The sequence below is a fragment of the Dendrobates tinctorius genome, unplaced genomic scaffold, assembly GCF_039654945.1.
Source record: "Dendrobates tinctorius isolate UK_male_01 unplaced genomic scaffold, ASM3965494v1 ptg000036l, whole genome shotgun sequence".
Taxonomy (NCBI): Eukaryota; Metazoa; Chordata; class Amphibia; order Anura; family Dendrobatidae; genus Dendrobates; species Dendrobates tinctorius.
In genome coordinates this window covers 7,057,842-7,071,705 of record NW_027361704.1, presented here as the reverse complement: position 1 = coordinate 7,071,705, position 13,864 = coordinate 7,057,842, and the positions used below count along the sequence as shown (strand labels likewise).

The 13,864-nt window shown below is 44.1% G+C and overlaps 1 protein-coding gene across 3 annotated transcripts in view; it reads left to right on the top strand.

Annotated features, from left to right (window-relative positions):
• The window catches only part of SLC4A9 (solute carrier family 4 member 9), a 983,109-nt gene that overhangs the window by 625,636 nt on the left and 343,609 nt on the right, over positions 1-13,864 (top strand). For 2 of the 3 annotated variants that reach the window (XM_073573700.1, XM_073573698.1), the window contains exons 12-13: positions 390-439; positions 908-1,090. In XM_073573700.1, coding sequence (XP_073429801.1) covers positions 390-439; positions 908-1,090 — 233 coding nt within the window. Of the gene's footprint in view, positions 1-389; positions 440-907; positions 1,091-2,902; positions 3,017-13,864 lie in introns of all 3 variants that reach the window. The other variant, XM_073573697.1, reaches the window with a different exon arrangement.

The window sequence follows — 13,864 nt, the reverse complement described above, 5'->3', positions numbered from 1 at the left end:
GGAGACTCAGGATTCTGGGGTCATAATGGGCACGCATGGGAGGGTGGTAGTATTGTAATGAGGACAGGAGGCAGGTATTTCTTCCAGGTACGGCACGCCCCGGAGCCAAGGAGGAAATCAATAACATAAAGAAATAATATAACATTTCTCAGCAAGACCATTAATATGAGGCATACAGATAGGACTAGTGTAAGATTTCTATTACCTGTATTCCCATATTAATAGGTCATATATCAATTTTGCATACAGATTGATTCTATTTGTGAACTGTAAAGCAGTGTTCAATGTGTGTATGTTATTTAACTGCATTTTATGTAGCTGCAATTTACGTTTCCAGGATTTTATCGATTTTGTTCTGTTTGTTTATATATTGTTTTTATTTATTACAGGAAATCAGTCTGCAAGCAATTTGACATTGTATGATACTTTTTATCTTGCGGTAGGCTTTCCTTCTTCTTTCTCCTGCATTTCTTTATTAGAATAATACAAAATGAATACAGGTAACATAGTGTGAACATATTTTTAGTGACTGTTGATAACATACTGTCCGGAGGCAATCTCATGACAGTCAGGGGCCAATGTTAGATTACAGCAATTACATGACATAAACAATGTATTGAGATTGCTGGAGATCACAGCGCTCAGAGTGAAAAAGTGGCACCAGTCCACAATATATAGATGCTTTTTTATTTTGCTTTCTTTAATAGGCACATTAGGGACATTGAAAAAGTCTTGTCCAGTAATAGACTAAACGTTTAAAGGCTAACTGCAAGTTCTACAATTTCTACAAATGTATCATTTACTTTGTGTTTTAGTGCTTGCATTTTTTATATATGTTTGTGTCTTTGGAATGTTTGGTGTTAATTTTATGTTTTCCCCTTGTGCGTGTCTGCTTTTATCTCCACAGAATATGAAAGATCTTATAAATCTGACTCAAGAAAAGTGTATTGAGTTTGGTGGACATCTAGAGGGAATTGGCTGCAACTATGTGCCTGATGTTTTTCTAATGTCTGTAATTCTGTTTCTGGGCACATTTCTTTGCACTGCATCCCTTAAAAGTTTCCAGACAAGCAGATATTTATCTACATCAGTAAGTGTCATAGAAATTAGAACATTTCAACTCTACTTTTCACGTTTATCAATAAGATATCAATACAGGACTACTAAAACAATGTCATACAAAATATTTGGTGCTCACATCTCATAGAGATAATTTTTACCTCTTGAGCGCTTATCCCACTGGTGTTATGCTCAGTGAAACATCTGGTAAGTAGCCCCCCCCATGTAAGCACCATGTATTTACTTCTACAGATTGATTCTCACATTTACAGGGAGCATGTCAGAAGGATTGTTCACAGTAACCTACAGTCAGTGTCAGGGTGGCGTCTTTATACTGAATAAAATGATACCTTGGATGAAGAAATCCGTCTTGTGGTTGTTGTATAATCTTTATTTTCAGTTTTGAGTTAATGATATGCTTGTGCTCCGGGGCGGCCTGTGAGGGTCTTCATGTGGTGCTCCGATTAGGTATTCATAATGCAGACTGCAGAGAGGTCACTGATCCCTTAGTAACCTGCCCACTAGTCTGCATAATGAATGCCTGTACATACTAAAGAAAAAAAAAACCCTTCTGCAGGTAGGTGCCAGCCATGGCCTTTAAGTTGCCTAAACACATTATAATTATAGAGGTTATCCATTCTTGCGGCGAGAGCCTGCAGTCACTCAAGGTATCTGCAGACTTCTTAATCTTTACAGTGCGCACACCAACAGGATTCTCCAACATCACGACTGGGATACAATTTGCATTCTTCCAGCCACGTTCTAACTACATGTGCTCGCCTCATTCAAAACAATTGTATTGAGCAAGGGAAAGCATGTCTAATCCACACGTGACCACATGTATGAAAATTGCATACTTGCAGTTATGTGACTGCCTGCTCTGAGCAGCGATAACTGACAGTGTGTGGTGCAAGAGCTGTAAGGATTCAAAAGTCTGCAGTCACATAGATTGACTGCGTACTTTCACCACAAACTTTTCATCACAAACTTTTGAACCAAGTCATTAAGTTTAAGGGCAATGGTACCAAATACTAATGAAATGTATGTAAAATTTTGACTTTACAGTAAGTAAGTAAAATGCCTTAACGCATTCTCTCTCGCTAACTATTCTGGCATTTGACAAATATTAAGAACTAGATGGAGGCCCGATGCTAGAGCGGTACTGTCACGATGGGGGTGGCATATGGAGTGTGTGTGTGGTGCGTACGGCACATACAGAGTGTGTGTGTGAGTGTGTGGTGCGTACGGTGTTTACAGTGTGTGTGAGGTGCATACAGCGTATACAGTGTGGTGCGTATGGCGTATACAGTGTGTGTGTGTGTGTGGTGTGTACGGCGTATATGTGTGTGTGTATATGGCGTATACAGTGTGTGTGTGGTGCATATGGCATATACAGTGTGTGGTGTGCGACAGTGTTATGCTGGTGGTACCGCGCAAGAGGCTGATACCACCATCAGTTTCCATATTGAGACAACCATCACTTGGGTGTCCCAATATGGCGGTTGTTGAACTTCTGCCGCTTGTAATTCTGAGATCCGGACACATCTGGACAGAGCAGGATGTGAAGATATTACAAGGTAAGTATATATTAGATTATGGTAATCCTAATTGACCTAAAACAGGAAAGGTTTAATCTGATTTCAAGTCAGATATTGAGAAAAACTAAAAAAAAAATACATTTGTGTCTTTTTATATAGTGTATGTAAACTTCTGATTTCAACTGTATATACAATTATAGAAATAATATGTCCTTTGATAATACATGTACTATATCTATCACTCATGATGTAGTTTTTCATTTTCTATGTCACCAATTTTTGTTTTGCTTTCTTTTTTTTCCCAGATAAGAAAGTTGACTGGTGATTTCTCAGTAATACTGACAATAGTTGTGTTTTGTACTGTTGATGTTATGTGTGGGCTAGAAACACCCAAACTTGTAGTTCCAAATGAATTTAAGGTAAGACAGAATCATTTCTGAAAACCTCTAAGACAAGGAAAGGTGAAGGAAATTTGGTTAGGATAAATCTATCCCTGTGTATCCTCCGGCCGTTCCCAATTAGGATGAGTATTTGAGCGCTCAAGAATGACACTGTACACCAAGGTGACAGAATAACATTCCATCAATACTGTACATGATTTTATAGTTGTATATAAAAGGGGTGGTTAGTTAATTACCATATGGTCAATCTTCTTTGTTATTGGTTATCTGAATACATGGAAGGTTGTTTTTAGGCATAGAAAAAGGCTGATTAAGCAACTAATGTCTAACTGTCACTTTTCCTGCAACTAAACTAAAAATTGAGATATCAGCTCAGGACATCTGGTGCTACATTCCTCTTTATGGCTGGAAAGTCCCAATACGTGTCTGGTTTGTGGCGGCCATTTTAAGCAATTGATTATAGTGTATATATTAGCTGTTAGTATATATACAAGTGAGATCTATATGTCTTATATATTTCCATCACAATCCCCACTTAGATATCACTTGCCCTAATCCTAACCTCCTGTCCCAATGCGCTGGAACTCTTTTGTGCTGCTGGTGAGACGACGCATGCCTAGTGCACACATCCGCTTCATACAGACATTCGCTAGGGGGAAGTCAGGATATCTGTCCCTAACAGGGGTTCATGGCATTGCAATTATAGTCTCGTATTCAACAGCATGTGTAGTCAGAGGTGTGTATTCTTCGTCAGGCAGGGCATCCACAGCATCATTCTGGATTAGGTGTATCCTCTGGTATGGGAGCTTTCTTGCAATGTGATGCGTGGATCCAAGTGGATCTTCCTTCCAGTTTCACAGAAGTTGGTGCTGTCAGCAGCACTTGGAAAGGACCATCAAATCTGGGATGGAGTGTTCTCCTTAAGCCAAGGTCACACTTGCGAAAAACTTGCACAAGGCTTGCGTTTCAATATCAGGCACTGCCACTGGCGCTCGGGACTGGAGTGTGTGGCTGCATGTATTTCTATGCAGCTGAACGCTCTGGTCCAAGTGCCGGCGCCAGTGCCAGGTATTGAGACGCGAGACTTGTGCGAGTTTCTCGCAAGTGTGACCCCAGCCTTCCAAACTTTTTCACCAACATCCAGTCTCCTGGCTTTAAGGAGTGCATACCAAGTTTAAGGAGTGCATACCAAGTACTGAATCTGGATCTGGCAATGAAGAGAAACTCAAGAATGGACATTAGAAAGTATTTTGGTCAGTTCAATTACATAAGCAGACAAAGTATCATATTGCATAGTCAGCTGCTGAGGGAAGAATACCCCTAACCTAGGACAGGACCCAAATAGAATTTCATATGGTGACAGCTTTTCTGGGCCTCTGGGAGTGTGCCTTACACCAAACAGTGCAATTGGGAGTGTCTCATGCCATGGTTTGTCTGTCTCTTGGGAAGCTTTCAACATTCTGTTCTTAAATGTCCAGTTTAGTCTTTCTACTTTCCCACTAATTTGGGGATGGTAGGGAGTGTGTAGGCCTAAATCTTTCCCTACTGCTGAACAGATCTCTCTTGTCAGGTTTGCTGTGAATGCAGGTCTATCACTTATGGAACCCTGTATCTACACACTATTTCCTAAAGTAGTTTCTCTGCAGTAGTCTTAGCTGACTTGTTCCTCACTGGGAAAGCTTCTGAACATCCTGAGAACACATCTACGACCACAAGGGCTTATTCAAATCCTCCACTTGGCGGCATCTGGATGTGGCGTACCTGGATCCTCTGGAAGGGGTCACTGCACATCCTGTGTGGAATCTTCCTTCATCATCTGAAAATCTGGAGGCATCTACGTAAAGGATCAACTCTGGGTTGGTCAGTGGCTCATCTTCCACATTGGGCAATCCTGCTGTTTCCTGTTGAATGATGCTGAAACAATCATGGTCGTCAGTCCAGTGCAAATCCAGATCTTGTGAAAGGTATCATCCAGATTTTGATCTGAAGAGTCCATATCAGCATCCCCCCTTGGGAGTGGGAGTAGAGTGGCCGGGTTGAGCACCGTGCATGTGTAGATGGTGACATTGTCAGGCAAGAGCAGTGAGCACTGGAGGCGAAGATGCTTGGCGGTGGAGAGATGTTTTGGCTGGGTTTAGTTGAGGATTACTGAGATGTTATGTGGAGCCAGGATCTCCAGCGAATATCCAAGAATGATGTCAGCAGTCTTGTCCAGGAGGGCGTGTGCTGCAAATACTGCTCTCATGCAAGAGGGGGCTCCCCTTGTAACTGGATCCAGGCAAGCTGGAAAGTAGCCTAAAGGTCTCTGCTTTCCCATGTGAATCTGCGTCAGGACCCCGGTGGCATGGCCTTCTTTTTCCATCAGGTATAGATGAAATGGCTTCTCATAGTCAGATAGGCCTAGTGCTGGTGCTGAGACTATGGAGTATTTCAGTTTCCTGAATGAGTTGAAGGCTGCATCCAAGAGAAGGAACGGGGTCGCATTGATGCAATCGTACAGAGGCTGCATTAAGACTGAGGCATCAGAGATCCAATTTCTGCAATACAAGACAAGACCAAGGAAGGCCTGAAGCATCTTTGGAGTTGTTGGGGGAACCATCTTCTCCACAGAGGTCTTCCGGTCATCTCTCAGGTGCTTCGTCTGGTGGGCGATACAGTGTCCCAGGAACATAACTCGCTTCTGACACCACTGGACTTTGTTTTTATAGATCTTGCATTGCTTTTCCTCCAGGTAGAGTAGGAGAGACAAGGAATGAAGGAGGAGAAAGGAGTGAGGGAGGAGGAGGGAGAGGAGGAGAGGGGAGTGACAGAGAAAGAGGAGAAAAGATGTTGTGAATTCCCTCGCTCGGACTTCTGAGCCGGAGCTCTCTGATGGTTACTGGGAGTAGTGAAGCTGGCCAGTTTGATGGGTTTGCCACCTGACGACGATGATTGGGAATCTGGGATTACTGGCTGGGAGCATATAAGTGAGCAGGCTTCCCTTAGTGGTTGCTGGTGACTTCCTCCTTGTGCATTTTGAGTTCTTCTGTCTCCTGCCTGATCTGCATTGTTCAGTTAAGGGATTCTTTTGCTAATCCTTTGCATCTAATCTGGTTGTGCCTTTTTTTGCTTTCTGCTTTGTTGCGAGGGTTCAGCGTACTCCCTGCTGGGGCAGTGCTGGGCCCCGCTCCATATGTTACAACTTGTGTCAGTCTGTTCAGTCCCCTGTTATATTAGTATCTTTTGCTTTGCCTTCAGTTCACACCAGAGTGCTGATCTAGCTACGGTGAGGTCGTGTGGCCTTGGGTTTTTGTATATCAGATGTGTTGGATTTTTCAGGGTTTTTGCGTGACTGCAGACAGTATCTTTTCTGTCCTGTCCTATCTAAACAGTTTGGGCTCCATCATTTGCTCAGTCTATTTTCTACCTATGTTTGTGTCTCATCTTGTCTCACTGACAATATATGTTTGGGGGCTATCTATTCCTTTGGGGATCTGCTCCGGGGCAGTTTAGATTTCACCTTTCTGGCTTTAGGCTTAGTTAGTTCTCCGGCTGTACCGAGGTGTCTAGGGCATCGTAGGAATGCTCCACGGCTACTGCTAGTTGTGTTGTTAGGATCAGGGGTCTGAAATCCCTTGAGTTCCCAACCTCTCTGGTTTCCTGGTGGCTTAGCCTGTTCCTGCCATCCTTGTTATGAATGAGTCACCGAGGAGGAAAAAACAAAAAGCAAGCTAAGCCCAGAAAACCGGAGAGGTTGGTAACTAGCGTATTGCAGACCCCTGATCCTATACACACAACTAGCAGTAGCCGTGGAGCATGCATACGGTGGTCATAGACGCCTCGTCACGGCCGGAGAACTAAATAAGCCTAAAGAAAGAAAGGGAAAATCTAAACTGCCCCAGAGTAGACCCCAAAGCAATAGACAGCCCCCAACATGTATTGTCGGTGAAACAAGATGAAAACACAAACTCAGATAGAAAGATAGGCTGAGCAAACGATGGGGCCCCCACTAACTAGAAAGGACAGGAAAGAAAAGCTGCTGTCTGCAATCACGCAAAAAACCCTGCCAAAAAATGTCCAACACGTCTGATAGAAAAAGGCCCTGAAGTCGCTAGACTTCAATTCCCTATATCAGCACTCAGGTATATTCTGAAGACAGAGCAAAAGAGATCAACTGATCAGAGACAAAATTGAGATTCAGCGCAGTCCTAGCCATGGCTGGCTGAGCACAAAAACTAAGTAAACCAGACGAAAACTCATATGAACAATAGCAGAGAAAACTTAGCTTTAAGAAGGCAGGAACCAAACTGGAGACCAGAAACCACAGTCAGGAGAAATCACAAGCAAGAAACTAGGGAGTCAGCTGCCTTAAATCCAATCAGAAATTCCTGATGTCCAATCACAGTCCTCTTCCTCAGGTGACCGGTCTCTGCCATTTAGATCAGCTTCATTACCTCCCTTCACCAACAGAGGGAGTCCAGATAGAGAACTCACTACTTCTCTGTCAGCACCGCCAGCTCCATAACCCTCACCAGAAGCCAGAGGCAAACCCGAAAATGAGCTCACAACAGTACCCCCTCCTTGAGGAGGGGTCACCGAACCCTCATCCACGCCACCGGGCCGATCAGGATGGGCCCGATGAAAAGCACAAACCAATCTATCGGCATGAATATCAGAGGCAGAGACCCAAGAATTGTTCTCCTGGCCATAACCCTTCCACTTGACCAAATACTGGAGTCTCCGTCTAGCCAGACGAGAATCCAGTATTTTCTCTACCTCATATTCCACATTACCTTTAACCAATACAGGGTCAGGAGGTGCCGCCATAGGAGCTACTGGCTCAACATATCTCTTCAACAGCGACTTATGAAACACGTTATGGATCTTAAACGTAACAGGAAGAGCCAATCGAAAAGAAACCGGATTAAGAATCTCCAAAATCTTGTAAGGTCCAATAAATCTTGGCTTGAACTTTGGAGAAGCCACCTTCATAGAGATATTCTTTGATGACAACCAAACCATATCACCCACTTTAAACCGGGGACCAATGGTCCTATGCCGGTTAGAAAACCACTGGGCCTTTTCCTGGGAGAGAGACAACTTATCCACTACTTGGTCCCAAATCTGCTGCATTCTCTCTACCACAGTGTCAACACCTGGGCAGGCTGAAGATTTCACTTGCTCTGAAGAAAATCGAGGATGAAACCCAAAGTTACAGAAAAAGGGGGACATCAAGGTGGCAGAACTAGCTCTATTATTTAAAGCGAATTCGGACAAGGGCAAAAATGAAACCCAATCATCCTGATCAGCAGATATAAAACATCTCAAATAGGACTCCAAAGTCTGGTTCGTTCTCTCCGTCTCCCCATTGGTCTGAGGGTGAAACACAGAGGAGAAGGACAACTGAATTCCCAGCTTGGAACAAAAGGCTTTCCAGAATCTGGAAACAAACTGAACTCCTCTGTCCGATACAATGTTCTCAGGAATCCCATGCAACCGAACCACCTGTTGTAAAAACAAGGATACCAACTCAGAGGAAGATGGCAACTTTGGGAGTGGTACAAGATGGACCATCTTAGAGAATCTATCACAAATCACCCAGATAACAGTCATTCTCTGAGAGACAGGAAGATCAGAAATAAAATCCATTGAAATATGGGTCCATGGCCTCTTAGGCACCGGCAAGGGCATCAACAACCCACTAGAGCGAGAACAGGGTTTAGACCGGGAACAAGTCCCACAGGACTGCACAAAATTCCTGACATCACGAGATAAGGCAGGCCACCAAAAAGACCGACTCACCAAATCTCTGGTACCAAAAATACCTGGATGACCAGCCAATGTGGAGCAATGAACTTCAGACATCACTCTCTTCCTCCACTGGTCAGGAACATACAATTTTCCCATAGGACAACGCTCAGGTTTGTCCTCCTGGAATTCCTCCAGAGCACGTCTCAAATCGGGCGAGATGGCAGAAAAAACTACCCCCTCACCTAGGATTGTAGTAGGCTTGGTCACAATAGGAGAATCAGCAAAGAAACTCCTAGAAAGGGCATCTCCTTTAACTTCCTTAGAGCCTGGAAGAAAGGAGACCACAAAATCAAAACGCGTAAAAAACTGTCATGATCCCAGTGCAGGTTTTTAAGCTGCACACCGGGGGTTAATGTCTGGAGCTCTGTGCAGGTTTTGACCTGCACACTTGGGGTTAATGATTGTGGCCTCTTTCTGGTTCTGGGAGAGCTTCATAAACCCCTGGGTAGCTTCAATCCCTGCCAGTTATACTTTTGCCTTTGGCCTAGTGTGCTGACCCCCGTGTGCCTGTTTGTTGCTATAGCTTGTTTATATGGTTCTGACCCACCTCTGTTTCCCGTTGTGAGTTTGCCTGTTGATTTTGTACTGCGTTATTATCTGTGTATGACTCATTGCCTGTGACCTGACTACTCTCTGCTCGCCCCTCTTGTACCATGCAACTATCTGTGTATGACTCATTGGCTGTGACCTGACTACTCTCTGCTCGCCCCTCTGGTAACTTGCAGCTATCTCTGTGTGTGACTCATTGGCTACGTCCTGACTATTCTCACTGTCTATGCCCCTTGGTAACTTTGTCTCGCAGTTACTCTGCTAGGAATTGTCTTGCAGCTCCTAGCTCTGTGGAGTTTAAGCCACGCCTCTAGCAGTCACGTGCTTCAGGTCCTGCGGCTCTGAAGTACACATCTATTCGGTTGCTGCCCGCTCCACAGGTAGCTTTGAGCACTGTTCGCTTTACTCAGGACACGTGCATTGGCTCAGTGAGCAAGTTCAGTGCGGTGTCTCTGACATTATAACTGGCCTACAATTTTTTTTTCTCTCCTCACTTCTGCAGCATGGACCCAATGTGTGCTTTATCTGAGCAGGTGAAAAGCTTGACTCAGTCACTGCAGAAGCTTAGTTTGGAACACCAAGCTCTGGCCCAGTCCCAACGGCGGGTTGAGGACTCAGTTCAGGGGGTACTTTCCGCAGGCTTCCAGCAGGTGGGGAATAGAGATGTCATTTTAGTCCCACCTGAATCCCCGGTTAAATTGCCAGATATATTTTCTGGTAACAAGGATGAGTTCAGGGCATTTAAGGAGGGCTGTAAGCTTTTTTTTTTTTTCTTTGAGACCCCGCTCCTCTGGGCATGAGAAACAGAGGCTGGGGGTGGTGATGTCCCTGCTTAGGGGGTCCCCACAAGCCTGGGCATTCTCACTAATCAGCCGGATTGCTGTATTTTCCAGGTTTGTGAACAATTTTATAGTTGTAGTCCTGTAGACGTAGGCCCCATCGTTCAATTTGTGCAGGCATTTTAGCTCTGGGATTTCCAAAAATTGTAAGAAGTGCTTGATGATCTGTGACAATGGTGAAGGGATCTCCATAGAGAAATAAGTGAAAGTGTTCACATCCCCAGACAACTGCCAAGCTTTCTTTTTCAGGTTGAGAATATTTTCTTTCAGTGTTTGTTAAGCTCTTACTTGCATAAGAAATGATGTGAGGATTTTGATTGTTATCCTTGTACTGCGCTAGAATAGCACCCAGTCCCACAGGACTGGCGTCCACAATCAGTTCAGTTCGAAGAGCTGGATCAAAATAAGCCATAGTGGTTGTCGAGCAGAGTTCATTTTTAATTGTTTCAAAAGAGGCCTGACAGTCTTGAGACCATTGAAAAATACAACTTTGTTTTGTAAGTTCCCGTAGTGGATTGCTGATTGTTGAAAAATTCGGAATATATCTAGCACAGTAACTTGCCATTCCAAGGAAAGAACGCACTTCACTGGCATCCTGTGGAATTGAGGCTGTTCTGATAGCTTCCACTTTCTTGGGGTCTGGTTGTACTCCTTTTGCCGAGAAGATGTGACCATAGAATTCTAATGAACCCTTGTCAAACTCGCACTTCTCTTTGTTTAAAGTGAGTCCAGCAGAAAGCAGACATTCGAAGATAGCATATAGAGCACGATTATGCTCAGCTTGAGTTTTACCAAAAACCAATATGTCATCACTGTAATTAAAGGCATTTGGGATGTGTTGAATGACACTCCTTATTGCATCCTGAAAAATTTCTGCTGCTGAGCAGACTCCAAAAGTCAATCTTTTGTATCTTCTGAGGCCCACATGGGTGGAAAATGTGGTCAAGTATCGGGACTCTGGACTCAGTTCTAATTGATGATATCCCTTATTGAGGTCGAGCTTTGAGAAGACGGTGGCTCCATTTAATAAATGAATAATGTCATCAATCGTAGGTGAGATATGTCTTTCCCTCTGGATAGCGGTGTTGGGCAGGCGCATGTCAACACACAGTCTCACTTGATCAGGAGTCTTTCGTTTTGGAACTACCACAAGTGGAGAGACCCACGGAGTGGGACCAGTAACAGTTTCAATAACGTCCTCATCCATGAGCAATTGGAGTTCCTTTTCTACCTTCTGTCTCAGGTGAAATGGAATACGCCTGTGAGGCTGGGCTACTGGACGAACATTGTCATCCACATGAAGGTGTACTTGAGAGTCCTTTAGTTTTCCCAAACCACTAAATAGGGAGGGAAAGCTGTTCACCATAGTTTGTACATCCATATCCGCAGGGTCAGTTATGGTATGAATAATCTGGATGAGCCCTAGCTCCAAGGCAGTGTGATAGCTGAGAAGACAGCCTCCCGATCCTTGTAATGTGTGGAAAGTGGTTTTCTGCCTGTTTTTTTTATATTTAATTTCAGCATCAAATTGTCCCATTATAGCTAGAGGTGTTTTAGATCCATAAGGAAAGATTTTAGTCTGCACTTGTTGTAAGACTGGCCTTGTTTTCAATTGTTCATATGTAGTGCCATCTATGATATCCACTGAAGCTCCTGTATCTATTGTAAAGGTAATGTCAGTGTTGCAGATTGAGAGTGTAACACAGGGAGACTGTACTGAACCAGTGACAGAGGTAGTGAACACATAGTTCTCAGTCGCAGACATTTCTTCTGTGTCCTGATTTATCACTTTTACATCTGCAGATTTTGTCATAGGCAGCGGAGGCTTGTAGTGCGCTGATTTGCAAACAGCTGCAAAATGATTCCCTTTTCCACATTTACTGCAGGTTTGTCCCATAGCTGGACATTTGTTCTGGTGGTGAGGGAAATCCTGTCCACATCTATAACATTTCTTCTGTTTTTGGGCTTGTTTGTCTGGTAAATTTTTCTGTTTGAGATTATGCACATGTAATTTATCCCCATTCTCCATTACGGTAGCCTGATGATCTGCTATTTCTATAGCACGGGCCATTTTGAGCAAATTATGTAGAGAGATATCCTGCTGCAGAGCTTTACGCCTTAGGTTATTAGACGAGCAGGTGACAATTATTTGAGTTAGGATTTCATCATCTACATCTGTAAAGGCACATCCATGTGCTAACTCTTTCAGCTGTGTGACATAAGTGTCTATGGACTCTTCTGGAAGCTGCTTGGCAATCCTGAATTTATATCTTTCATATCTGATGTTCTGTTTGGGGTTGAAGTAGCCAGTGAGAGCTTTAGTGCAATTGCTGTATGTGTCTGTTTGTGCTGCAGGTAACGTACTGTATATGTCATAGACTCCTGTGCCTGCACAATGCAGGAGCAAAGCTCTCTTTCTTTTCTCCTCCTTTATGTCCATGGCTTCTAGGAAATTCTCAAATCTGTTTAGCCATTTTCTCCAGTTATGGGAGAGATTAATGACATCCGTCATATCAAATTGTGGGAATGTGTGTAAGTAGTCAGCCATGATAGAGTCTCTCGGTGGTGCTGGCGTGTGAAGCGGTAAAATATAGTCCGTACTCACAGCAGTAGGTGATTATATCCCATCCTCGTCGCCAGTTGTAATATCCACACGTTATGAAGAATTCAAGGTATTAAACTTTAGATATGTTTTATTCTTCGTCCTCCAGCACACAGCATAACAGTTGCATTCCCATGCTACCCAGAAGTGAAACTGAAACTTCCCTTCTCATCCCTCTTGTCTCCACCCCCCAAGTCCCATAAGTCTGGCTTGCTTAAAGAGACAGATCTAATTATTATACATTGCAACTTTCCTCTTCTGCCCCTGAGAGAATGTCTGTGGATGCATTTTTTGAAGCCTTAGGGCTTATTTATGATGAGCCTGATAGAGTGCGGTTGGCTGAGGACAAAGTAATGAGTGTCTGTCAGGGGGAGCACTCGGCCGAATGGTTCTGTACTGAATTCAGACGTTGGGCAGCGGAGATTTCCTGGAGTGATGCCGCCCTTCGGGGGCTGTTCCACAGAGGCCTGTGTGAACGTCTGAAGGATGCTTTGGCACTCCATCCTCCGCCTGACTCCCTGGAGGATGCCATGGTCCAAGCGGTTCGCATGGATCGCAGGCTGCGGGCTAGAGGCATTATGCAACGGGAATCGCCCTTATTCTTCAGTGGAGATGAGACCCAGACTCTTCCTATGGCTATGGAGGTGGGCGCTGTCACCTGTGAGGGAAAGGAAAGAAGACGCCGCCGGGAAAAGCAGTTGTGCTTCTATTGTGGGAAATCTGGACATTGGAAGAAGGACTTCCCCTCCTGTCCGTCATCCTCCAAGATGGCGGGAAACGACTAGGTCTGGGTAGTAATCGAGGAGGCTACCCAGACCTTCAGGTACAATTTTCCTCATGTGCAAAAATGGTGCTGCAGGTGGAACTGGAACTTGGTTATGGTCCTGTTCAGACTACTGCTTTTATTGACTGCGGTTCGGCTGTGAACCTGATTGATACCAAGGTTATGACTCTTAATAAGATAGGGACAGTCAGGCTTCATGATCCTGTTAAACTTGTGGCAATTGACTCATCTCCTCTTACCCAAGATGGTATCTGTTGCAGGTCTGAACTTTTTTCTCTAAAAGTGGGTTCCACTCATGTGGA